This window comes from Salvelinus sp. IW2-2015, linkage group LG1, assembly GCF_002910315.2.
Source record: "Salvelinus sp. IW2-2015 linkage group LG1, ASM291031v2, whole genome shotgun sequence".
In the NCBI taxonomy this organism is placed as follows: Eukaryota; Metazoa; Chordata; class Actinopteri; order Salmoniformes; family Salmonidae; genus Salvelinus; species Salvelinus sp. IW2-2015.
The window spans coordinates 10,233,492-10,261,123 of NC_036838.1; the positions used below are offsets into that span (position 1 = coordinate 10,233,492).

The 27,632-nt window shown below is 42.4% G+C and overlaps 1 protein-coding gene across 4 annotated transcripts; it reads left to right on the top strand.

Moving 5' to 3' along the window:
- The first annotated feature begins 693 nt into the window (after nt 1–693).
- rrbp1b (ribosome binding protein 1b) lies at nt 694–27,206 on the top strand. 4 transcript variants are annotated; one of them, XM_070442961.1, is made up of 29 exons: nt 694–803; nt 4,985–5,687; nt 7,204–7,355; nt 9,364–9,486; nt 10,027–10,179; nt 10,561–10,679; nt 11,158–11,311; nt 14,400–14,538; nt 14,822–15,003; nt 16,484–16,521; nt 16,619–16,729; nt 17,110–17,196; nt 17,625–17,694; nt 17,859–17,987; nt 18,196–18,236; nt 18,446–18,533; nt 18,631–18,723; nt 19,035–19,127; nt 19,453–19,551; nt 19,818–19,907; nt 20,229–20,321; nt 20,428–20,499; nt 20,672–20,764; nt 21,018–21,125; nt 21,806–21,871; nt 22,784–22,867; nt 23,480–23,560; nt 25,350–25,493; nt 26,711–27,206. In XM_070442961.1, exons 2-29 carry the CDS (start codon nt 5,021–5,023, stop codon nt 26,747–26,749), a joined length of 3,408 nt encoding a protein of 1,135 aa, XP_070299062.1. In that variant the 5' UTR covers nt 694–803; nt 4,985–5,020; the 3' UTR covers nt 26,750–27,206. The 4 variants fall into 4 exon arrangements, with proteins under 4 accessions (XP_070299062.1, XP_023838761.1, XP_070299095.1 ...); XM_023982993.2 differs by having other exon boundaries at nt 21,042–21,125; XM_070442994.1 differs by lacking the exon at nt 21,806–21,871.
- The last annotated feature ends 426 nt before the right edge of the window (nt 27,207–27,632 follow it).

The following is a 27,632-nucleotide window of genomic DNA, read 5'->3' on the forward strand; positions in this document are numbered from 1 at the left end:
TGGGTGTAGGTGAGGTGTGTGTGTTGCAATGTGTATATTGGTACAGGTGTCTTTGCATGTGTGCTATGTGGATATGCATAGTACTTGGGAATTCAGGTTCACTTAAATGTGAGGGAACAAAGTTAAGTGTGCGTGCATGTGTGCATGCGTACGTGTGTATGTGTATGGGTGTTGCAATGTGTGTATTGTTACAGGTGTTTTTGCATGTGGGCTATGTGGATTTGCATAGTACTTGGGTATTCAGGTTCACTTAAATAGGAGGGAACAGAGTGAAGTGTGTGTGTGTGTGGGAGAGAGAGAGAGAGATAAATAGATACTGATGGAACAGTCCAACAGAAATAGATACGGAGACCTAGATTTGAGACTACAAATCCCAAAAGTCTGGCTTTATTGAACAGTCACGCCTCCTTTGTCTCGTGCAGCCTAAAACTGTCTTCGCTACTTACCACAGCCACAAAGTCATAAACCCCGCCTATTTCTACCATTTATCTTTTTAAAATCTGAGATTAAACCTAACCCTTACCTCAACCGTAAATGTATGCCTAACCCTAACCTTAACTTAAGACCAGAAAATATATATTTGTTTTCATGATTTTTTTGTGATATATTGACTTTGTGGCTGTGGTAACTAGAAAAAGTGACGTGGTTAGTTTAAATGCCTTTGACTGATCTCCCTCTACCCAATGAAATCGCTCTTTGAAATTAGTTTTTTGGGCAACGGGATGGCTTTTCGCCAGCTCAGAGAAAGTGCCACGACTCCACACTCAGCGGCTATTCAGAAAGAGTGAACATTGGTGGTCGGGGTAAGAGATTCTTTATATAAAAAAATGTATGAATCATTTAAAAGAATAGGAAATGGTCTTAACTGAGCGTAGTGTAAGGAACAGTTGTATCGTAACCCAGCCTCGTACGAATAGACAAATGCATGTCGGAAAATGAATTGATAATTTTTCACGTTGAGAGAAAAAAAATGATGTTCTTGAAACTTTGACTTCGGAACTATCGTTACTTTTCGTGATACAATGTTGCTTGATCTTTTCCGTTTGAAAGAGTAGACAGTATTGATTAATGTTTGGGGAAGCCTAAGCCTACTTTTTACTCATTTTTGGTGCCCTATTCTAATGAACTGCATCTGTAGACCCAGACTAATGTACATATTTTTTTAATATTACGTAGTCTAACCAAGTGACGTGTCAAATATCATAAGTTTGGCATTGAGATGCATTTTAATGGCTGTATTGATGGTATCGGGGTAGCCTTATCTCCTCGCTCATATTCTTGAGTTAAAGGGCTCAACATCAAACACATTGAGATGCTGCGGTCAATGAGTGATCAATCAACGGGTTCTAATGATGGTTGTAGGCCGTCTCTGGAGGACACGTAGCTAAGGACACTGGACACGAGTTAAGTTTTCTTCGCTAGAGACAACGAAAACAAATTGGCCAGTTACATTTATTTCGTGTGGAGGGGATGCTAGACATTTATTTCGTGTGGAGGGGATGCTAGACATTTATTTATTGTGGAGGGGATGCTAGATGTTTTAAAATTTTAAACACTACATAATGAGAATAAGGAGAATGGTCTATTGTAGGCCTGCCTGTGGTGAAACGTTTTAACACTGCATAAACCTATTCTCAATAATATTCTCTACAACTCTTTTAAATGATTACTTGTTTAACTGTAATGAGTAGCATATTTGAGGTACTGTAAGTTGTAAAGTTGTATGGTGCCAATAAACTTTGTGAAACTGGCAAGTGGTCAAGTAGACTATAGGTAGAAACGTTAAGGCAACTGTTCTCCTCTTGTTACATAACAAGAGGGGTACATCACAAGGGGTTAATTGTTTGTAGAGACACGTAGCCCCTTCTACACTCTCGAGAATTCAGCATTATCTACAGTTAGGGTAAATGTCTGCAGTGTATTTTGATACATTGGGCATTTTTACATTAGAATGATTAGTTACAGATTGTTACACCAGATAATGTGATTTATCCAATGATTTTTGGTATCCATTACTGGGAGTTACAGGTTAGGTACTGTTTGGTGTAGTACAAATAATTTTCTACCATTGATTGAGACAGGTGGGTCCACCCCAAAGTGTCATGATGAGACTCACCTGTCTTGATCTAAGAGAAGATTTGAACTGGACAAGATGGCGCGTACATATTGTTGGATTACGTCATGGAGCAACATTTTTGTTTTAATAACGGAGCATTTTCTAAATTCAAACCCACCATCTGCAACTGAACACGGACATTTTAGAAGATACATGTTTGGCCAAATCGAGAATGAAAATAGTATTGCCAAGTTAAGGTTGGTCAAATTCTCCGTGCAACTCCCAGTAATTATCTGGTGTAACAATCTGTAGCTAGACACTGCACAGTGCACACCCACGTGGTTCGCTTTTGTTTTATAGCATTATTAGAATGACTAGTTGTTGCCTATTGCAAAACCGATAGATTGATCAGTGACCCTATTTTATCTATAGGCTAATGTTGATGTAAATCAACTGTTGGCTCCTTTAGGAGTTTATTTCAGTTTGATCGAATGTCTCCGAATCACCTTGTCAAGTAATTTTCAATTCAACACTAAAGCATTTTATCCCAAAGTATCAGTTTCAGAATGGATACCCAAATGTTTGTATTCCATAAGATTGCTACTATTGGTTTCCGATTGATTATGAGCATTTGACTATTGAAGAGGGAGAAAGCATGGACGTCTTCACTCCTTTAGAGTCAGCATTTTCTCTTCATCCGAAGGCCTTGTTTATGTCCTAAATGGCACACTATTCCCTATGTAGTGCACTACTGTTGGACAGAGGGCCCTAGTCAACAGTAGAGCACTACATAAGGAATAGGGTACCATTTGGTACACAGACCTTATCTACTGTATAGAGTCAGCATTGCCTCTCAGGCCTATGGGTAGCTGAAAGCCCACTCTTGAAGGAGTCCTTCTCCGGAATGGTTCCTGGTCAAGTAACTCATAGGGAATTTGTGCAGTGCAACTGCGTACAGGTGTATCCTCTGCAAACTGGAGACAAAGTGCTTCTTTTTTTTTTTACATGAATGTAGATGGGAAGGGGGGTGTAGCGTAACATGAGTTCTCTTGTGGATGAAAATTTGCATGCTGAACTCTCTGTCCTCTGTGAGAAGAGCTTTTTGTCCAGGGGAGAAATTAAGGGCTGTGAAGCTTTTCTCAGACATCTGTTTTTCTTTAACCCTACTAGAAGTTCAGGAGCTGGTCGTATAGCAATGGAGAGATTGTTCTTTTTACCCAGCAAAATTTGGTCCACCTTTACCAATGTAGTGACTGGAATGTGTGAGACACATAGACCCTATCCCTATTTTTGCCCATCCTCAACATTATTCCCTCAATGTTAACCTTTCCTCGAAGACTCCTACCAAAACTGAGCCACTAAAACAAGAAAGCCTAACCCTAAACTATAAGAATCTGGTTACTGTTATAAAATCCCAATAAATTCATCAATGGATAGGTAGGTGACTGTTGATAATCAATTACTTAATTTTGAAAAGTATGCAACGGGTTACAGATTCAGTAAAATGTATATTTATTGTGATTAGTGCCTTTCGTATGTGTCATCTCCTGCACCACAGGGGACGAATAGCCTACTGGTATGAACTTCTCAACTTCTGTGAGACACTCATGCGTGCCATCTCTACATTTACATTACATTTAAGTCATTTAGCAGATGCTCTTATCCAGAGCGACTTACAAATTGGTGCATTCACCTTATGATATCCAGTGGAACAACCACTTTACAATAGTGCATCTAACTCTTTTAAGGGGGGGGGTTAGAAGGATTACTTTATCCTATCCTAGGTATTCCTTAAAGAGGTGGGGTTTCAGGTGTCTCCGGAAGGTGGTGATTGACTCCGCTGACCTGGCGTCGTGAGGGAGTTTGTTCCACCATTGGGGTGCCAGAGCAGGGAACAGTTTTGACTGGGCTGAGCGGGAACTGTACTTCCTCAGAGGTAGGGAGGCGAGCAGGCCAGAGGTGGATGAACGCAGTGCCCTTGTTTGGGTGTAGGGCCTGATCAGAGCCTGAAGGTACGGAGGTGCCGTTCCTGTCTCTTATACACATCTAGATGTGTATAAGAGACAGCTTTACAATAGTGCATCTAACTCTTTTAAGGGGGGGGGTTAGAAGGATTACTTTATCCTATCCTAGGTATTCCTTAAAGAGGTGGGGTTTCAGGTGTCTCCGGAAGGTGGTGATTGACTCCGCTGACCTGGCGTCGTGAGGGAGTTTGTTCCACCATTGGGGTGCCAGAGCAGGGAACAGTTTTGACTGGGCTGAGCGGGAACTGTACTTCCTCAGAGGTAGGGAGGCGAGCAGGCCAGAGGCTGTCTCTTATACACATCTAGATGTGTATAAGAGACAGACAGGGTGTTGTCCAGGATCACGCCAAGGTTCTTAGCACTCTGGGAGGAGGACACAATGGAGTTGTCAACCGTGATGGCGAGATCATGGAATCATGATCTCTACTCCTGCTTGTGATTTTTTTTTTTCCTATTTGACTGATCATTGTAATATATTAGATCAGTGAGCCAGCCAACACATTTTTCTAAATAAATTAAGGCTTTTAAACATAACTACACATGAGCGAGCACATTTTTGGAAGTTTTGCTACCAGCATCAACTTATTTTTGCTTGTGTAACTCTTGTAAATATTCTGAAATCACATGTTTTCTTAATTTATATCGCCATAGATCAGCCTTCTTGATAAACCAGAAAAATAGGAGTTATATTTTAGCGGTTACTGAAGTTAGCTGGCTAACTCATTGATCCTTCTCTGTGAAATGTCACCCTGGTGGTTGATAAATATATTGAGAGGGGAAAAACTAAATCGTGAACTGGCCGTTATTGAACCAATTTACTAAACATTATGTTGTGACTTTTGATGACTATGGCTCGCATCCTTTGACACCTAGCTAATCGCGACCTCTACTTTTTTTGTGCTAGGCTTTGCGGAGGGACAAGATTTTTAAAAAAGAAGACATGGACGTTTACGACCCCCAAACCCTCGGCTTCATGGTCTTTGGTGGATTCATGGTAGTCTCCGCCATCGGCATCGCTCTGGTCTCCACACTCTCCATGAAGGAGACATCGTACGAGGAGGCCCTGGCCAAGCACCGCCATGAGCTGGGCAAGTCTGCCCAGACCCAGCTCTCTATGAAGAATAAGAAGAAGAAGGCGTTGGAGAACAAAAGCAAAGCCAAGAAGAAGGAAGAGCGGCCCAACGGGGATCTCCCAGAACCGGTCGGAGAGTCTGCTAGCGAACCCGAACCTGAGCCTCTCGCTGCCCCCGAGCCTGAGCCTGAACCTGAACCTGAACCAGAGCCCATTGCTACACCGGATCCTGTCATGGTCGCTTGTGCTGCCCCTGCCCCAGTGGCCGTGGAGGCTGCCGCCCCCTCCCCGAAGAAGAAGAAGAAGGTGGCTAAGGTTGCGCCGGCCCCTGCCAAGCCTACCATTGTCCCGGAGACCATCGCCAAGGAAGTGCCTGTCATGGTCGTGCCACCTGTGGCGATTGAGGTTGCCCCGTTGACTGCCGCGCCCACTCTGGTGTCCAGTGACACTCCCGCCGCACCCGTTGTCAAGGCAGAGGAGCTCAAGGCTGAGGCACCTGCTAAGAAGAAAAAATCCAAAGCAAAGGCTGAGCCAGGTTGGTAGTAAATAATTTGCTATGATCACTTTTTTACTTTCTTTTATTTATATGATAACTCTTAATATAAAACTATTGCAATTCATGTACTCTATAAATGAGGATTGGGGTCAATTCGAATGACATTGTACATTTTTTTTGTATTTTAGTAATTTAGCAAACGCTCTTAACCCTAATACAAAGCAACTTACAAGATCAATAAGTGCTTTACTTCAGGGCACATCGACAGATTTTTCACCTAGTTGGCTCGGTTTTGAACCAGCGACCTTTCGGTTACTGGCCCAACACTCTTTACCACTAGGATACTTGCCAAATTCAGTTAAGTCAATTCAGGAAGTTATTTAATATAACATTTAGGAATTAAAAAACTTAACATGAATAGATTCTCATTTTTATGTTAATCAAGAAGTCATTGAAAATAAATGCACTTTTTTCAATTATTGAATTAGTAATTTACCCCAGCCCTGCTAACAACCTCTGCATTCCTAGAGGAAGTTGTTAGCACAGTGTCTATCTAGTGAAGCATTGATATTATGATGAAAGGTCAATTGAAAGCAATGGGTTCTGGTTGTGGATTAGACCCTATGTCATCTATGCTGAACAAAAAATATAAACGCAACATGTAAAGTGTTGGTCCCATGTTTCATGAGGAGAAATAAAATATCCCAGAAATGTTCCTTAAAGCACAAAGCTAATTTCTCTCAAATTTTGTGCACAAATTTGTTTACATCACTGACAGTGAAGATTGTATCCTTATTGTTACACAGGTGCACCTTGTGCTGTGGACAGTAAAAGGCCACTCTAAAATATGCAGTTTTGTCACACGACACAATGCCACAGATGTCTCAAGTTGAGGGAGCATGCAATTGGCATGCTGACTGCAGGAATGTCCACCAGAGCTGTTGCCAGAATTGAATCTTCATTTCTCTACCATAAGCCGCCTCAAACACCGTTTTAGAGAATTTGGCAGTACGTACATCAGCAGACCACCTGTAACCACGCCAACCCAGGACATCCACACCGGCTTCTTCACCTGCGGAATCGTCAGAGGGGGGGGCACCCATGGGGTAGCTTGTACAGTCATGTGAAATACATAGATTAGGGCCTAGTGCATTTATTTAAATTGACTGATTTCCTTATGAACTGTAACCCGGCAAAATCTTCAAAATTGTTGCATGTTGCGTTCTAATAATTTTGTTCAGTATAGAATTGAAGATCACATGGCCCTTCATTCTCCCAAGACCTCCCCCTCTAACCATCCCCAACTTATTTTTTATTTACTACTAGTCTACAGTAACTCATACAAGTAAGAAACAATCAAGTAATTCATCGAAGTTAAAAACTGGTCTTTCATCCAAGTAATAAAGTAAACATCCAAGTTATAGAAAAGTATGTTTATTATTCAATTTATAAACTATTAAGTCATCCAAATGATAGGCAAGTAGTAATTCTGTAACCCCTGACATAGGGAACTCCCTGGCACACATATCATCTAACTCACTCTCTCTCCTTGTAGTGGTTGCTGCCGGCGACTCTGCTGATGCTCCCCTCCTCCTGCCATACAAGACTCTACTGTCTACTGTGAGCAGCATGACATTCAGCGAGGGAGAGGCCCAAAGGCTCATCGAAGTGCTCAGTGTCAAGGCTGGCCTCAACTCCTGGCAACTGGTACAGTATTCCTCTCCAGAATGACACTGACTGACACACGCAATCATTAAACAGTGGCTCGTGGCCAAGTCACCTCCGCATTCCCTTTAGTAGAAATGCAGGCATACAGTGCTTTCGGAAACTATTCAGACCCATTGACTTTCTCAATTTTTATTTTACAGCCTTATTCTAAAATGTATTAAATTTAAAAAAAATCCTCATCAATCTACACACAATACCCCATAATGACAAAGTGAAAATAGCTTTTCAGAAATATTTGCAAAATAAAAAATACTTTTTGTACTCAGACTATGAGAATTGAAATTGAGCTCAGGTGCACCCTGTTTCCATTGATCATCCTTGAGATGTTTCTACAACTTGGAATCCAACTGTGGTAATTTCAATTGATTGGACATGATTTGGAAAGGCACACACCTGTTTATATAAGGCCGCACAGTTGACAGTAGATATCAGAGCAAAAACCAAGCCAAAAAATGTCTGCTGGATTGTGTTGAGGCTGAGATCTGAGGAAGAGTACCAAAACATTTCTGCAGCATTGAAGGTCCCAAAGAACACAGTGGCCTCCATTCTAAAATGGAAGAAGTTTGGAACCACCAAGACTCTTCCTAGATTTGGCCAAACTGAGCAATTGCGGGAGAAGGGCCTTGGGCAAGTAGGTGACCAGAACCCGATGATCACTCTGACAGAGCTCTAGAGTTCCTCTGTGGACATTGAAGTAACTTCCAGAAGGACAATTATCTCTGCAGAACTCCACCAATCAGGCCTTTATGGTGAAGTGGCCAGACGGAAGCCACTCCTCAGTAAAAGGCACATGACCACCTGCTTGGAGTTTGCCAAAAGGCACCTAAAGGACTCAGACTCAACTCTTTGGCCTGAATGTCAAGTGTTATGTCTGGAGGAAACCTGGCACCATCCCTACTGTGAAACGTGGTGGCAGCATCATGCTGTGGGTATGTTTTTCAGCGGCAGGGACTGGGAGACTAGTCAGGATTGAAGGAAAGATGAATGGAGCAATGTACAGATCCTTGATGAAAACCTGCTCCAGAGCGCTCAGCACCTCTGACTGGGGCGAAGGTTCACCTTCCAACAGGACAGAAACCCTAAGCACACAGCCAAGACAATGCAGGAGTGGCATCGGGGCAAGTCTCTTAATTAATGTCCTTGAGTGGCCCAGATTTGAACCATCTCTGGAGAGACCTGAAAATTGCTGTGCAGCGACGCTCCCCATCCAACCTGACAGAGCTTGAGAGGAATGGGAGAAACTCCCCAAATACAGGTGTGCCAAGCTTGTAGCGTCATACCCAAGACTCAAGGGTGTAATCGCTGCCAAAGTTGCTTCAACAAAGTACTGAGTAAAGGGTTTGAATACTTATGTAAAAAAAAAAATCAAAAAAATCAAAACCTGTTTTTCCTTTGTCATTATGGGGTATTGTGTGTAGATTGATGAGAGGGGGACATTTAAAAAAAAATCATTTTTAGACTAAGGCTAACGTAACAATGTGGAAAAAGTCAAGGAGTCTGAATACTTTCCCGAATGCACTGTATACATGCACAAATAAAAAGGAACAGGCGTTTTCTGAGACAAGATTGAGAAACCTTGGCTACGGTTAAAATGACTCAGACATGATTGTACATGGAATATCTTTTGTCTGAGTCAAACTGTCTTCACACACACTTCTAAACTGCAGAAGCCTGAATTAATTAAGTTTAGCAACATTTCAAGTAAGAACACTGTAGCTCCCCCCCCCCCTTAGCCTTTCACACTTGTTAACAAATTTTTATATTCTAAAGTTGATTTTTCCTAGTAGTTTTGGAAGCACCTTTTTTCCGATATTTCCCAACAGAGATTATATTGGCTGTGTCCCAAATGGCCCTGTGGACCCTGGTCAAAAGTAGTGCACTATATAGCAAATAGGTTGCTATTTGGGGTGTAGTCATTCTCTGGCTTGTCTTAACATCAACTGTAGCCGATCAATGGTGGTGAACTTGTGTCGTATCTGTTGGTTAGGCCTCTCAGAAGGGGGATCCCACGGCTGCCCTGAAGAAACAGCTAGAGGAGAAGGAGAAGCAGTTGTCTACTGAGCAGGAGGGTGTCACCGCCGCCAAGAATCGACTGAGGGAGCTCACCAAGGTAAAAGACCACGGGTCCAATAATATCTTAATTTTCCTGAAGTGTACACAAGTCTAAAAGCATTTGATTGGTGGAGGGATGGGCTACTTGGTACTTTCCACCTTTTTTCTTATACCAGTAATGTAATTTCATATCAATGAAGGGGACACTTTGGGAGGAAGGAGAGATAATTGGTTAAACAAACATCCTACTGACTTCCAGGCACAGGGTACAATATAATACACCTTATTCGACTAATGAAACCGCATGATGATAAGTTGATGAATTTAATTAACTGTGCTAGTGCTGGGCTAGGTAGCATCTTAAACAGGTCTTGGCCTCAGTGCAGTAGGCCAGGATTTGGTAGCTGGTGCTTACAGTAACTATCTTCCTGTGGTATTTATGCCACTGGCTCACACTGTGCCTGTTGGAACACTCAGGAAGAGAAACAGATTAACAAACCCCCAAAAAAGGGGCAGAACAAAAATGTGCACCCCAGGACACCGACTTTAACCAAGTGTTTTTCGTTGATGTCACTAACGATCCCCAATGCCCACACAGGAGCTGAGCGCAGAGAAATCGAAGATGGCGAAGGTCGAGACCCGTCTGAGCTCAGAGCTGAGTGCTCACACTCAGGAGATAACTGCCCTCCAGGCTCGCATGCAGGCCTCCTCCCAGGACCACGTGGCTGAGACCCAGCTGCTCAACCTCAAGGTCAGTTCACGACCCCATAAACGTCAGGGTCGTGTTCGGGTGGAGTGATTAAACGTACTGAACAGTCCTGACAGAAATGCAATGAATAGAGCTGACTTGAGTCCTGACTCCACATCAGAGGCATGTCTGTTCTACAGTGTTTCCATCTGAACGTTCCACAATGTTCCTGTGCTTGACTGAATATGGAGCTGCTGCTACCACCATTTCCTTTTTGTGTGATATTGACAGCAGCCTCTGAATTTGACAGTAATGACATATTGTGACCCCTAGGTAAAAATGTGTTGGACTTGTTTATAAAAGTACAAGGCAGACAAGATGAGAAACTATTAACTGTCTGCAAAAAAATGTATGTAAATGTTTTTTGCCAACACCTCCATACAGATAGTGAGCCTGCAAGAGCAACTGGACAATGGCCCAGTCGCTCAGCTGGCCCGCTTGCAGCAGGAGAACTCCATCCTGAGAGACGCCCTCAATCAGGCCACCAGCCAGGCCGAGAGCAGGTAGATGGGGAAATTAACAATACAACTCCTATTCTCTATTTAATGGGGAAATCTGAGTCTTGTTCAGTGGGCACCCAATGTAAACAAATTGAGTAAAATAGGGTGGAACTACCTGGACTTTTCCCAATAAGAAATTTTGTTTTCTTTTTTGTTATAAAGTATGAGGTACAAGTGGGTGTATTGGCTGGCTGGATGGATAAATAATTAATTCTAGCTTGTACAGACATGGTAAAGCGACTCCAAAAATGAGCATGATTTATCTAGCATTTTCAATATGTATCACAATTTGCTTAGCATGCCATTTCATTTTAAGTATTAACATAATGCAGAAATAAAACATGCCTAAAGAGCATCAATTATGTCCATTCTTGGACACCAGCAACTGAGATATACAGTTACTGCATATGCCAAACTGTCCTAGCCACACTCAAATTCATCAAGTCTGACAAGTCTCCCTCTGTTCTCTTTCCCCCTCCAGGCAGAACGCGGAGCTGGCCAAGCTGAGGCAGGACTGTGTTCGTCTGAACCGGGACCTGGGCGAGAGGACAGAAGCTCTGCAGACTGACGATGAGCACAGGAAGGCGCTGGAGGCCAAAGTGGCAGCTTCAGTGGAGCAACTTGCCCAGTTCAAGGTGAGCGGAGTAGGGTGAAGTTGCCCCCCCCCCCCCCCCCCCCCCCCCAATCGCCACTGCACCAAGTGACCTATAACCTTTCATTTGGACTAATCACAATGGAGGACAACGGTTGAGAAAGAGGTGTGGCCTTGCATTCCTCATGTTTTATCTTTAGTTGGAAGGGGAAAAAGTATGCATTGTACGATTTTAAAAGTTGGAGTGCAAAACAAGTTGAGAATGTAACAACTCGGCATCATGATTTGGGCTTTAGTCAATTGGCTTTAGTCAATTCAGTTCACCTGCATCTGTGCACTGGGTGTCAGTTAATTTGGGACTAAGGACAGTCAGTTTTTTTAAATCTAGAACAGATGTGGACAACTGAGGCGTGTTCAAGTAGGGAGAAAATTTGAGTGAAATATGGAGGTAATACCTAAATGTGTTGCATAATTACAGATATTTTAGTTTTCCATTCTGTTGTTTTGCTACAGTGTGCCTTACTACCTTTATTCATACGTCTTTTAGAATGGAGACAAACATTTATTTTTCACTTATTGTGTTTCTATACTCCGTTGCAAAATTCTAGCTTTGATTCCAGTCGGTTTGTGCTTTTGTCAACTCCTGTCGATGTAATGTCAAACAACAACAGCTGAGTTGACTGAGCATGCACAGACTGACATCCAGGCTACCAACTAATCTACAACTACTACAAACTACTTAACCCCCTAGAGTCGATTTCCGCAGTAACACTTGTCATAATATGCCCTAACAGCTGGCATAACTTGTCAAAATATGGTCATACCACTATCATTACCCATATTTCTACACCTGTTGAGACATATATATATTGCGTTATTTTAGGGCTGGTTATGACACCTAATTAAGTGTCAACGTTTCTGCCAAGAATTTATTTCATTTGAAAGTTTGTTAAATCCTTTTTTGTTGTAATGAATTCTTTAGTCACACTTTTTTTCTTTTTCTTATTTTAAAGAACTTGTAGAAAATAAAGTATGACACTGTCATGAAATATTATGACCGTCCTGTGTCACTTTACTTGGATGAAGAAAATACACTGACGAAGCATTATGACGGTCAGAATCATATAGGCCTATTACATACATGCCCTTATGTCAATCATCAGTCAAAAAGAGGGTGTCTTGTCCTACATCAATATGTGCGCAATTACAATGTTCATTTAGTATGGTACATTTATTTTAAATGTGTATATATAACAAACGTACTGTTGACACATGTATGGTGTAATGGAATGTTTTGCCTTGTGTGGTAGGTTTTGTGGGTTGTGACACTATGTAGGTGTCATAACCAGCCATAAAATAACGCAATATACTGTATGTCACATCAGGTCTCTGTGTTATGACCATATAACAGTTTATGGCACTTTGTCAGCTGTTATGACATATTATACAACGGGTGGGTCTAATGCTGATTGGTTAAAACCGCATTTCAGCCGGTGTCTATTCCACAAGTTACCACCGGCTAAATCTGATGTTAAAATGCATATTTACTCTGTTCCATCTGACTGCACAATCCACTGTCTCATCAACCTAACCAGGCAATTTATAAACTTGATCTCCACTATAAGAAGCATCTAGGCATTATCTCACATTTCTTTTAGGCTAGAACTTTCACTAGGTGCGTCGTTGGAGCATGATAGGATGGAAAGGTTCAGCATTCTCCGTTGACATCTTACCTTAACATTACAAATTATTCCACAATGCTGACGATGGATTAGCTCCTATAGATGTATTATCACCTATGTCTGCAAATATTGAGGCGGCTTATTCTAATGCTTACCCTATAATAATACACAGCTCATTGCGCACGTTACACGTCATGAAATACGTTGAGGCACAAGACGGTAGCCTACAATTGGCAAAATAGAAGCCGATTTGAATGAACATGAAATTGATGTCAATATGATTGAACCGTTTTAGATACACCCATCTAGTACAGAGTCGGACCCCCCTTAGCCTCCAGAAAGACCTGAGTTCTTTGGGGCATGGATTCTACATTCGGAAATGTTCCACAGGGATGTTGGTCCATGCTGACGCGATGGCATCGTGTAGTTGCTGCAGTTTGGACGGCCATACACCACCACCACCAGCCTGTACCGTTGACACCAGGCAGGTTGGCGCCACTGTTGTACTGCACCGTTATTTGCACCGTTATTTACTGCACCGTTATTTGTCAATTCGACATCTCATCAACTAGAGCTATTTTCGCCCACAGGACGTTTTTTGTTTGTCGCACCATTCTCGGGAAGCCCTAGACACTCGTGTGTGTGAAAAGCCCAGGAGGGTGGACATTTCTGAGATCCTGGATCCGGCGTGCCCTGGCACCGACGATCATACCACGCTCAAAGTCGATTAGGTCACTCGTTTTGCCCAGTCTAACGTTCAATCAAACCGTAACTGAATGCCTCGATGTCTGCCTGCTCTATATAGCAAGCCATGGCCACGTCACTCCCTGACTAGTGTGGTGTACCTGTCTGTATATATATATTTTGGTGCATTCATCTCGGTTTGAATATGAAGCATCTCTTTATCCTTTGCAGCGTTGTATTTGTAGTCCACTTCGTTCTGAAGTTATCGGTGGTCACCGAGAAACCGATAAACGTCTTGATTCTATGTTTAGCGGAAAGACTTTATTTTCTAAAGGCTCACTTAGCTGTTCTACACGTGGTCAAAGGCAGTCGGTTATTAACAAGCATTTAAGTGCTACTTTAACAATGGTTTTGGGACCAATGTTCTTACGATTAACTTAGCCTTAAGATGCTTTTGGGAAACCGGGCCCAGGTCATACAGTGGGGTATTCCAGAAAGCAGGTATATTAGCCAGCTAACTTTGCTAAGCAACCACAAATAGCTTTTTATTTCCTGGTTGATTAAGAAATCTAAATATGTATATTGGTTGTTGCTGTCAAATATTTTAAGTCTATATTTCTCAATGATTTAAGGTTTTTCAAGGCATTTTTGGCTAACTCATTGATACAGCTTTCTGGAACAGACCCAGATATCTTATATAAGGAATATGCATGCATAATAGATGCATTGCACATGATAATAAGCTGTTGCCGTGCTCATCCACAGGCGTGCCAGGCGAAGAGCGAGCAGGCCTGGCAGCAGAGGCTGGAGGGGTTGAGCCAGAAGCTCCAGAGGTCCCAGGACACCAGCAACACCATGCAGGCCCAACTAGACCAGGCTCAACAGGAGGCCAAAGCCTTCGCCGGTCAGTGGAACCCACCTCTCACTGGTTACATACCTTGACCACATGATAACATGCTAGTCTCGCTAACCCAGTCACTCTAACCTCTATTTTAACACTAACCATCACAGGAAAACCCTTGCACTAAGTGGGAGAGATGTCCCTCTCACACAGCTATGTTCCCGATACCTTATTATTTAGATTCATGCAAATTTCTCCATTTTTTTGGTCCTTTTTTGTGTGAATTTATAAAAAGGTGTCTGACTAGGCTCTGGCTTTGAATTGAATAAAACTTTGATCTCCACAGAGCTCCAGGAGCGCATGGCCACCACGGAGGCCGAGCTGAAGGAGCGCTTTGCCGAGCTGGAGGACCTGAAGGCCCAACAGGCAGTAGTGTCAGCTGTGGAGGAGGCTGCCAAGGAGCAGGCTGCCCCACTGGAGTCTCCCATAGAACCTCCCCCCGAGGAGCAGGAGACTGTGACGACCAATGTAATCTCCAAGGGCCTGTTTTTTTTATTTCCCTCAGCTACAAATAGTTTAGGCAGTAGACCCAATTCCAAATCAACCCCTAAGCAGTCTTGTAGATCGGAAATGATTTGGATAGGTGTAAGCAAGATGGCCGACATTCCACTTGTCAGAGTACAGGTGGAGCTGTACCCATATTGCTTACAATTCCAATACTTTCAGATCTACCTGTTTTGTCAAAGCTCAGGGATCTCATTTATCAAAGGTGCATGCACACAAAAAGACTGAGCCTGAGCCAGTTTTCCCGCGAAGTTTGGTATTTACCTATTCTTGAAATTTGGACAAGTGTGCGCATCTCCACTCAAATATCAGATCATGAGTATTCACAACTTCTGGTGGTAGATCAACTGTATTGCAAGCAAATAATGTTGTTTTGGGGGAAATTGAGGTGTTTAATGCACCAAAATTATAATATTGGTAGGCTAATTAAACACATTTTAAGGTTAGGCCTAATGATTAAACAGATTAATTCGCTGGAAAGATTTTTCAAATATTCTATGTTGAACTATTGTCATTCTCAATGGATGTAAAAACAGACTTTGTTTACTTGCTGTTTGAGGTGAAGGAAAAAAAATACTTTCAAAATGCTATGTACCCTATATCAGTCCACCGAATCCAAGCAGTCTTATCAGTCTTCTTGGAGTACACAGTAAGTGCGTGCGTAATTTACAATGGCAAGAAGACCAAGAATGGCTACAAAATCTGACAACGATTTATGGTGTGGAAGAAATGAATCATGACGTGTCTGATTATTCTTCTGATTCTGAGCTTCAGCCTACAACTCAGACACCTAAGTGTAAAAAAATCCAGAATGGTGCGCACTGAGCAGGTGTCCGCGCCACCACCAAATAAAACGGCGAGGCAGGAGAGAGTAAGGGACCACGCCCATTTGGATAGAACAAGCCGGCGACAGTGCCACGGGCCGATTATCAGCACAAAATGTAAACACTGAGCGCATATCCCTTACATCGCAAGCAGAAAACATATTCATTATAATGCCATTATTGCTTGCTGATTTTGACTTTATCACGCACACATGGCACTAATGATTAGGCTATGATGTTTTCATAATTTGAAGCAAGTTTTGACGAACGTGCGTCTAGGTGTTTGGGTTATTTCATTTTTTTGTTATAAAAAGAAGCTGTTACCGCGTTCCAACATGTTTTCCGTTTCATAGTTGTAAGAAAGCCACTCCACAAATAAAATTGATTGACTTAATTTTTTTTTACATAAAATAATACATAACATAAAATAATACAAATGCTATTTTGTTATGTAACATTACAACACATTTTTTATAAGGCCTTAATTAACTTTTTTGTTGCATAAACTGTATATGAAATGTATTAATTACATTGTTAGAATGACCGCTCATTAGCTTGAAGGGAGGGGGGGGGTTCCTTGTGGGTCAGCGGTTTAGTCTATCCATCTTGTTTCTAAACAGGGTGACAACTCCGGAGAGGTTGAAGAGCTAAGGAACAGGTACGTTGAGTCATATTTCTGTTAGATACCATGTATCGAATATCCGTATCCAACTTTCTCTACCGAATGGGGATATTTATTTCTCTCCCTCTTTCAGTCTGAGAACCAAAGAAAGTCAGGTGGCCGTTCTAGAAGAGGAGCTCCAACAGCTGAAGGTTGAACTGGAGCTGGTGAAATCTTCCCAGACTGAGGATCCACAGGTCAACGGGTATGTTCACTTTTACCGGGACACCATGTCGCCTGGGGTTGGTTTAGCCAAGTGGTTAGTGCCGCGGTCCTCAGTGCATGTGTACAACCGTGTCCTTGTGTGTTCCAATTCTGCTCCCCACTGCTATTGTTACACATCTTGCCTCATCTCACTTAGCTGTCTGTCTCTAACTATACTACAGTCTTTGTTCTACAAAAGTTGGAATTCCCACTCTTCGGGAAATAAAGCTTACTGGTGCTTTATCGACATATGTAGACCAATAAATAAACAAATGGGAAGGATCCCTACCCAAAACCAAAAACTATCAAATCTGGTCAAGAATCTGATGTCATTCCATAAAATGTTTAAAAACATAAAGTTTTGTTTTTCTGGCACGTCAGTGTGAAGGAAGAGGAGGAGCAATCACCTGTTCAAGAACAGCACGTGCAGATAGACAACACGGCAGAGATCGAACTCTTACAGAACAGGTATGGGAGGAATCTGCTATTTCTATCCGGTTATAATACTATTATGAACTATTCACTTTACTTAGCCGGTACGCACAAATCTCCAATGACAAGCCTATTATTCAATTATTGGCCTTCTAGGGAAGAAGTACTGCCTGTGTTTGTTAATTGGTCAGTTTATCATTGACTAGACAGTGAGTTCACTCACCTGGTGTCCCAAGTCTGAAGAATGAAACCAGGGCAGTGTTCAGTAGAACACAATGTTGTGTAATGTTCAGATAGTAACACTATGTACACGCAAAGGATAAGAAATCACATCAGCTCTATTCAACATTTGCCTAGTTTTGATCCTCTAGGACAATAATTGATTAGCCCTGTCTACTATGTAGTGCTTTAAATAAGTCTGTCTTACTGTATCACAACCTAATAACTCAGTTTTTCCATGTCAGCCTTAAGGAAAAGGAGAGCATCGTGACGTCCCTCGAAGAGCAACTGCAGACATTGAGAGCCAAGATGGAGGTGAAGATCACTGATGCTGTAAATTAGCAAACCTGTTGGCAACTTTAACATTGCTCTCTTACAATCCTATATTTGTCTATGTACTATATGTTCCATACCAGAAGGTCCCTCATGGGACAAATGTATTATAAAGTTATTTGAATTGTATTGAATCTGTTGTGCAGGTGAAGAGCCCAGCAGACACAGAGCAGCTTCAGAGCAGTCTGAAGGAGAGGGAGACCCAGGTGGCCTCGTTAGAGGAAGAGCTCAAACAGCTGAGAGAGGAGATGGACCAAGGGAAGAGTGCAAATGCTGTAAGTCTTCTATTCTCTCTCCTGTGTATGCGCACGTGTGTGTGTGCTTGGTGTTAAGCCTTACTGTTTAAGATTTAGTCTTACTCTGTAAGGCCTAGAATTAGACGTACTGTGTAAAATGTAAGTTTTACACATGTGCTTTTGTCAGATGAAAAACTTAACCATTGGCATCTTGAACAATGCATATTCTTTCAATTCCCTAACACAGGAGTCTGGAAGTGAGACCGAAGCGGAACAGCCATTTGAATGGTATGTGTCCATTCCTAAGTCTTTAAGCACTTGAGGTGTATTATTTGACCCCATAGTGCATGCATTATCTAATCAGGGTTGGGGGTCTATTCCTGTCTGTAGAATTGGACATGGTATTTCCCCATAGGAATGAATTTCAATTCCTGAACTGGTACTGGAATTGATATGGACTTTTCCCACTTCCCTCCTAATGAGTGTTATATTTTCAGCCTTGAGAGAGATTCCCAGATGCTATCTCTGGAAGAGGAGCTACAAAGGCTAAAGGAGGAAATGGAACAAGTTAGGAACAAAAGCAATGTAAGTTTAATGGTTTGAGGGTTTTGCGTTGCTCAAAGAGGTATGCTTGTTGCCCCTTGACTGTGTTAGCTTAGCTGAAATCTGCTCTACCATACAGGATCTCCGCGAAAAGAACTGGGCGGCAATGGAAGCCTTGACCGCTGCTGAGAAGTTGAATGAGGAAAGACTGGCTGTGGCGAAGGGTGCGCAGGTCAGTGGCATGCAACACCCAGAGTCGTGTGTGTATATATGCGCTCTGCTTCGTGCTGCCTCGTGATCAATATTGGCCAATAGGAGGTCAGGGATCTTCCGAATTTCCAAAAAGGTTATCTGAATGGCTAAAATTGGAACTAAATTCAAGTTTTCATGAATGAAATGCTCAAAGACAGCAACATGTCTGGCACTAAGGTTGTTTGAACTCTAGCTAAATACTCTGGCTACACTCCCATTGACAAACACTGTTGTGAATACGGTTTGTGTTGGATGGCTTTCATGATGCTTTGACTTTGCGTCTATTTGTAGCACGTAGCCGAGGAAGCACTGAGCTCGTTCCAGACAGAAGCTCAAAAGGCTCTTCAGATGATCTGCCCTGACGTCTCTTTAGAAGCTGAGCAGGTAAGTTAGTTGGGTTTGCAATCGCCGACACAGACTTGGAGTTGGAAGGTGTATTGTTTTTCAAATTATTATTCTCCGCCACAAAGCTTGTTGTTCAGTGTGGATACTCTTTGCTAGTCTGAATTGGAGCTCATTCCTTATTTATATACCCAAACGTTACCAACAGAGTGGTCAGTAATATATTATGTTAGCAGGAATGGATTTGGAAAATAAAATCACTCTGGAAACTTGCCAATGTAAATGGAATTCCCCTTAAACATGATTACACCAGCAGCCATTTTCCCCCCCAGATCTGTAGTTAAAATGCCTCAATTACTAATTACAGAATAACTGGTTGGAGTTACTCATCCAGAAAGCACAGGCTACTGAAATTCCACAGAGCCAAGAAGTCCAGCAAGAGCATTTGCAACTCACAGACTCTGAGGTGAGGACCCTGTGTTTTACCCTGGTATAGTGTATGCATTGCATTTTGAAGTAAGCAACATTATTGTAAGGTTGGACAGCTTCAAAATACCAGTAGAGGTTCCTCTACACCTGTTGCTATATCAAGACAGTTAGTTGCCTACTGCTGACCATTACTTACATGTTTGTCTCTGGAAACAGACAACAAAAGTGCTTCTTGGCTTTTCCTGCCCTGGTGTTTCAGATGATCCCCAGACAGTCATGACTGTGTGCTTGTTTTCTCTTTAGGAGCTTTTGTCAAAACTCGGAGAAGCAGAGGAGTCTCAGAAAACACTACAGGCGGAGTGTGAGCAGTACAGAACTGTCCTGGCTGAAACGGTAAGTCAATCCATGGTCCTGCGTGTGAACGCCTGACTTTCCATCCAACTTCAGTCCGTTTGAGGGGGACACAGCTTGACTTGTGTCTGATAAAACCCTCGTGTGTCCCCAAAATGGCACCCTATATCCTACTATGTGCACTTTATATGGAATAGAATGTGTAATACAGAAGGTGGAGTGACATGAATAATGTGTAAGCTTTATTAAATTAAGCAGGCAAGAATCGCTAGCCCCACTAACATACTTGTACTCCTGCTTTGCACCTAGAAGTAGGTATTATGATGTAAGAACTGCATTCCCACATTATCACCCTTCCTTTAGGAGGGCATGCTGAAAGACCTTCAGAAGAGTGTGGAGGAAGAGGAGCACGTGTGGAAGCTCAAAATTGTAGAGGCTGAGGAGCAAGGGCAAGCAGTGAGTTCTTTTTCTTAAATTCTCTCTCTGGTCTTACTGAATAGCAGCAGACGAGATTTCTTATAAGATGACTTGATACGAAGTTAAAAGCAATTTTGTCTTGCAGGCTTTGGATCAGGTGAAGGTGTTGCAGCAAGCTGCAGAGGATATGAAGATGAACAATGAAAGTACAGACCAGGTAGAGCTTTAGTACCGGTATTGTAATGGGGATGGGTGTGTACAGAGCTCAATCTAAACTTTAATATGTCGGATTTACTTCCAGTCACAGACTCAAGTAAACCAATGAGACCTTTTTTGATTGTTTTTAGTTTGATATTAAAAAGTGATTTATTATCCTGTGTTTTGTGCAGCTGAAAGAGCAGGTGATGCTTCTGGAGGCCCAGTTGGAGAAACAGCTGGAGTCCATCAGCTTTAGCCAGACTTACGCCGAGGAGGTCGCCCAGGTAGGCAAAACACGCCATTACACCTGGGTCATGATGTTTTCAGGTTGAAAATATTTTCGCTCTGTCATTGTCACGTTGTAGTCTGCCTTTTATTTTCATAGATTTTATTTTGGATTAGGATCTCTTTTAGCCCACCAGGGGCTAGTCTTCCAACTGTGGCAATAGTTGTTTAAACCCAGATTTTTACATCGTTAACATCCACCTGTATGCATTTTTTGCTACTTGGGTGTCCATTGATTGCTTGTAGCTACAGTCTACATCTTGTTTGCCTTTGCAGCTGAAGGCCCTGTTAACGAAGACCCAGAGTCGGCTGGAGACGGCCCAATTGGAAGCACAGAAGCAGGCCAAGGAACTTTCTGTGGTAAGTTTGATGCGCCAGTCGCCATTTTAGTGCCATAAAATTATGCCATTTCCACTCCAGCAGTGATGGACTCCGCTGTTTGGGGGCTTAAATGAGCAATCTGCTATTGACCTTCTGCTTGAAGTAGAAGTTTCCCTCAACCACAGCTCTAGGATCAGATTACACTAACCTTTGCCATTATGCTTATGAAAAATATCTGATCTTGTATTAGTGGTCACTTCTACCAACTGTATTGCACCCTTAGGGGGGCAATGATCAACAAGGCTCTTCGGCCTCTGTGAACAGAAGTTTGAGTTCAGAAGGGTGCAACGATATGGAATGTTCTGATAGAAGGACATTGTGGAGAACAGACATGGCTTTCTGATGTGTAGAGTTAATGGCAGCTCAATTTGTGGTACTTCTATCTGCAATGTTCAGTGAAAGCACCCTACTGAGGGAGACCCAGGGCTTTGGGTGCATCCCAATAATATTTCCTTCCTCCTGAAGGGTGCATTTGTTCACTACATCCTTCAAATCTAAAAGCATTGGCTAGTGGGAGTTTCCACCATATTTCTCATACCAGTCATTTCTTTTCAAATCATTGAAGAAGTGAACACGTGCACACTTTGGGAGGAAGGAGAGATAATTGGAGCATTGCGACATTGCCTTTGTGTTGAGCGGCAGACTGCTTCCTGTTGCAGGTCAGACAGCAGCTGAGCGAGACGACGGAGCACGTGCAGAGCCAGGAGGCCTCCGAGTCAACACAGGTCAGGGTGCCTGACCGACGGGGTGCACCCTGCACAAGCTAGCCGAGAACTATCAGACTCAGAATGTATTAATCGAACTGACTACAAGCCGCAATCCTGAATGGAAACGATAAGCACCGCGTCATTTTCAGATTTGTGGTGCTCATCTTAATTTTCGCCTGTAATATCCCTTTAAGGATTCGGCTAGGGCACTCTACCAATGTAGTGTTCACTTGCATATTAGAGACCAATCCGTATTTAAATAATAATGTGTGGCATGATGGCACACTAATTATGCCCGTATACAATGACACATATTTGACTTCATTCAAATCAGAGGCAGTAGAATCCCACCACATCTATTCAGTCTGACAGTTCTCAAAGGCAGCAGCTTTTGCTATACACTAACCACACTATGTGCTTTATAAAACAAATGTTTTACAGCAATGAAATCCCTATTTTAACTCGTTGTCTTGCATGAAACTGTATGCGTGTGTGTGTTTGCAAGTCCCTTGCTTACTGAGTTGACATTGGAGTTGTGCTATGCTCTGAGGTGCTGTACCAGTGGCTGTTGTAATACTTTTTGGGGGAGTGGGGGGGGGGAACGGCAAAACGCTAGCACCCTTCAAATGTATTTTTCAAAATGCCAGAGCTCAGTAGTGAGTGAGGTTGTCTTTGTTGATGCTTGTTTGGTACATTGCGTAACGGACCACTTTGGAAGACAAGTGCAGCTTGCTTGTTTCACCTGAACCAGAAACTGCCCTTCAGGAGTCTACTTGTTCTAACCTAACCGTTTGGGTGAACCTCTGCACACTGTAGTGGGGCTGGCCCATACGCCACCACATTGTGTCCTACAGTACCCCACCTCCCCCCAATGTGATCTATCTGGGGGGGGGGTGATTTGACTGACCTGTTTTGTGTGTATTATCTCAGGTCCAAACCCAGCTGGAGCAGGTTACAAACAAGTTGCAAACGGAGGAAGAGATGAGACAGCAGCTGGCCGTTGACTTTGACCAGGTAAGTCATAATAAAGACATTCTGCTGAAACTAAGTTCAAATCAAGATATAGCGAGCATACAACTGACATGGTAAGAATGAGGATAGATGTGCCGGAGACTGATGTAGAAGTCTAAACTCCCAACCACATATACCCCTGTCAACGGGGGTTGGAGCCCTATCTCGGCCACCCTTTTGTCTCCATCTCTACATTTCCAGCTGTGCTGTCCAAAAATAAACATGTAAGGTTAGAATTCCTATGTCCTTAAAAAAAATGAACATTAGATAAGTGTTTTATTGATTCAATGTTTCAATCTATTACTTAATGCATTCCCACAGTATTTCTGCTGCATCTTTCATCGTTAGTTGGGCACCAGTGATCACATCTGGTTGAGCACAGTATGGAACAGAAAGAGAAAGCTCTCTCGTGACCCATCGGTCATACAATACAGTACAACTTTATTGTCCAATGTGAATTGGACATTCTGATATTATTCCGAACCTCCTCGGATATCACCACATCCTTTGGATACAATCAGTCGTTATATTTGGGATGTATTGCCAATGGCATTTTTATTTCTAAGACTGTTTATTTAATCTTTGTTCTCAAATCTTTTTGTGCTCCCCTTGCAGGCTCAGAAGTGCGTGACTGACCTACAGACACAGATGGACCAAATGAAGGCAGCAGGAGACTGCTCCACAGGAGAAGTCAAGGTGCTTACCCCTGTCTTCGTTTATTCCTTTACGCTCTACCTCTCTCACCGACATGGACTTCATAGGTCATCCTATTAGATAGCATATTTGAGTCGGCAGCAGCTTTCCTAAGCTATCAACAGACTCCGACATGGTTCTGTAATGGCACACCAAACTGGACCTGCTAGTGTGGTGGTGGCGAACCGTGACTATAGGACCTAGGCCTTCAGAGGGACCAAAAATCTTCCAATATGTTATCAAACCCCAAAAATCTAGAAATTAACAGAAAACATAGCATCACTTAATGCGCCCAACATTATATCTTCTGTAATCGGGCCGTTCTAGTGAAGGAAGGGGCAATACTTTTTGATAACTCAGCGGAGTCAATCACCACCTTCCGGAGACACCTGAAACCCCACCTCTTTAAGGAATACCTAGGATAGGATAAAGTAATCCTTCTAACCCCCCCCCCCCCTTAAAAGAGTTAGATGCACTATTGTAAAGTGATTGTTCCACTGGATATCATAAGGTGAATGCACCAAATTGTAAGTCGCTCTGGATAAGAGCGTCTGCTAAATGACTTAAAAAATAACTTTAGGAATTAACCAAACAGGCCTGGCTGTGCTTTGGGCTGCCGCACACACAGCGACAACCGGCATGGACACATGACAAAAAGTTTAAAATATTGCACTGTTTACACAACTTATAGTAGCCAATACCACTATCACCAATAGCGACAAGTGTCACATCAAAGGTGACAGGCTCATTATGCTGAAAGGACAGCGGCTCTAATGCCTGTGCACTGCGTTGCAGGAGAGAATTTTGGTCAAACATATAGACAGGCGACAGCAGTCTCACACAGCATCAAATAATGTTAACGATTAAGCAGCTCATTCACTCCAGTAGGACCCATAAAATCATACCAATACAAAAACACAACCATTTCAGGTCCCAAATGAAATGAATAAACCAGCTATTACTTCCCATTGCAGCTAACGTTACTAGCGTTAGCGTGGGAAAACTACTGCTTGCAACACTGGTTATTTTCTCTTGTTCTCTGTTTAAGTTTTTCTGGCAGACGATAACCTATTAGTGTATAGCCGTAACCATTATGAATTCATTACCTCTTGCACTCTCAGTAGTAACATGTCTAGGCCTTCTCTCTATCAAAAAAGATATTAAAAAAGGCCCACACATTGCAAGTCAACATGATTGGTTCATTCCACTGTCACTCCAAAATTCTGCTCTAATACATTTGAATGGCAGAGGCCTTCTGTCCAGCTTCTAAAGGCCTAACCAGAGAACGCCAAAAAAACGATATTCAGTATTAAGCCTTCTCTTTCTAACACAAACAAAGATTAAGTCAGAATATTATTACAAATACTGTAAGGATGAAAAATAATATACATTTTTATAAATCCCTAGGCCTTGGCTGTGATGGTTCCCCACTGCGTGGTGGGAAATTACTGGCTTTATGCCAAATCCCAAATTCATAGTTGCCATTGTGAGACCGGCAGCTTTTAGTAAAAAAAAGAAATTGGTGTATTGCCCCACTAATTACCTAAGTAAAAAAAAAAAAAAAAGTAAATATTTCTCAATTAGTACTTCTCGGTCACAATTGTTACCAGTTTGGTTCAATGATTGAAAGTACAAATAATTTCCAATTGGTAATTTCACAATAAATACCACAACCTTCTGGCTTCTGGTCTACCTATCTAATCTTTAGGCTACCTCCCCTCTCCGTTGATATTTAAATAAGTATTTTAAGAATTAGAATAACTTTATTTTGTGTGTTGTCTGAATGATCCAGGAGAGGCTGGAGAAAGAGAAGAAGCTAACCAAGGACCTTGGCCAGGCGGCCACTAAGCTCCAGCAGATGCTCAAGGCCACCCAGGAGCAGCTCGTCAAAGAGCGGGACACCGTCAAAACCTTGAAGGGCCAACTTGTTGGGAAGGTAGGCCAACCACACTGCACCACCTTATTTAGCAGGCCCACCACAGCTTCTAGACCTACACTGTGTGGGTGTAGACACTTTTATGGAAAACCCCTTTCCCATGTTTAGGTTTCAACTGAATGCCAGTGTAGGTAGGGGGCTCAACTCTTTTGGTGGTATGTGGCTATATTCAACAGAGTATAATGGGCCTTTATTAATGCTCTGCAGATCCAAGAAGTATGCACTTTGCTGATTCCAACATAGGAAATTACGCATTTCCTACACACTTCTCAGTAGTTGGTATAAAGACTTACACTATGTATACATACACAAGTATGTGGACACCCCTGTTGCTGACAGGTGTATAAAATTGGGCACACAGCCATGCAATCTCCAGAGACAAACATTGGCAGTAGAATGGTCTTACTGAAAAGCTCAGTGACTTTCAATGTGGCACTGTCATAGGATGCCACCTTTCCAACAAGTCAGTTTGTCAAATTTCTGCCCTGCTAGAACTGCCCCGGTCAACTGTAAGTGCTGTTATTGTGAAGTAGAAACGTCTAGGAGCAACAATGGCTCAGCCTCGAATTGGTAGGCTACACAAGCTAACAGAACGGGATCGTCTGTCCTCGGTTGTGAAACTCACTACCGAGTTCCAAACTGCCTCTGGAAGCAACGTTAGCACAAGAACTGTTCGTCAGGGGAGTCTAAGATCGGCAGCCTAAACCTAAGATCACCATGCGCAATGCCAAGCGTCGGAAAGCTCGCCGCCAGGCAGTGGAAACGCGAGTGATGATCACGCTTCACCAACTGGCAGTCCGATGGACGAATCTGGGTTTAACGGATGCCAGGAGAACGCTACCGACTCCAATGTAAAGTGCTAATGGTCTGGGGCTGTTTTTCATGGTTTGAGCTAAGCCCCTTAGTTTCAGTGAAGGGACATCTTAATGCTACAGTGCACATTCTAGATGATTCTGTGCTTCCAACTTTGTGGCAACAGTTTGGGGAAGGCTCTTTCCTGTTTCAGTATGACAAATACCTTTTTTTTAAGGTGCATAACAGGCTTTAGAGGTGTGGTTAAAAGCTGAATAACATGTCAGAACACGATATTTTGGTATACTGTACATACGCCCATCCCTAGTTGTCAGTGGTTTAGACTGTTACTATTTATCAGATTGTCTTTATGTTTCTGGACAGTGATTATTTAAAGTTTGTTTTTGGTACTTTCTCTCCACCAGGAGGAGCCCGAGCAATCAAAGGAAGGGACATCTGTCTAAGACCGAATGAACATTCCACAACTTTCCAAAATGCCGTCATTATTTTACTTATTCCTTTTTTCCCCCTCTTTTACTCTAGTTTGTAGTCAAAAATGATCATTTTGTTAAGGGATGGGGGAGTTCAGAAGCGTTTTAATATTGTATGCCTTTTTTATTATTATTTTGGAACCAACAATCAATTGGAGTCTCTGGCTGTGTCAGAAACTTGTTTATTTGTCCTGACATTCCCAGAACATGCAGCGGTTCAGTGTTATTGAAAAGGGGAATTGCCTGTGCGTTAAACGTGCAGCAACTAGTGCAATCACTTTCTTGTCCTTTTGCCTGTCCTTTTTGTATGACATTGGAAAGGGAGGTTATTTCATGGTACGCAGACGCAATACAATGTAATGCCTTATATTTTACGTAGTGGGCTGCTGACAAATGTGAGAATTTGTAACAAATAAACTGTAGCTCTATTTGGGTGTGTTACTGTTTATTGCACAAATGCATTATGGAAAAGAGGAATTATTTGTGACAAACACAATATGCAGTTAAACTGTACTATATGATAAAGGGAAAGTTCAGGATTTTAGTTCAGAGGTGTTGGATCCGGCCCGCATGTGAAATCATTAAAATGTTTACTTCCACAATGGAAGTACTGTAATGATTTCCCACAAAGTAATATGATTACTTTGTCAGCATTGCTGTCATTTAGTGACCCCCTCACATGATATTTTCCTGCTGATTGTCCACCAAGGGTGGATGATGTCTTTTGTATTCAAACTGGTTGAATAGGTAAGGCTTCCAAATTGTGAACCATGCTTAGACCAATGGTGTAAACGAGGATCTAAAATGGCTAGCTGTTCTCTTTTCTCATTGGCCAACCTGGCCCCCTTGCTTCACA

Bases quoted from the DNA above. Each gene is read 5' to 3' on its own strand.
- rrbp1b (XM_070442961.1), top strand. From the start codon at position 5,021: ATGGACGTTTACGACCCCCAAACCCTCGGCTTCATGGTCTTTGGTGGA. The intron at 10,680-11,157 runs GTAGATGGGGAA...TTCCCCCTCCAG, and splicing joins ACCAGCCAGGCCGAGAGCAG to GCAGAACGCGGAGCTGGCCA. The intron at 14,539-14,821 runs GTCAGTGGAACC...TGATCTCCACAG, and splicing joins GGAGGCCAAAGCCTTCGCCG to AGCTCCAGGAGCGCATGGCC.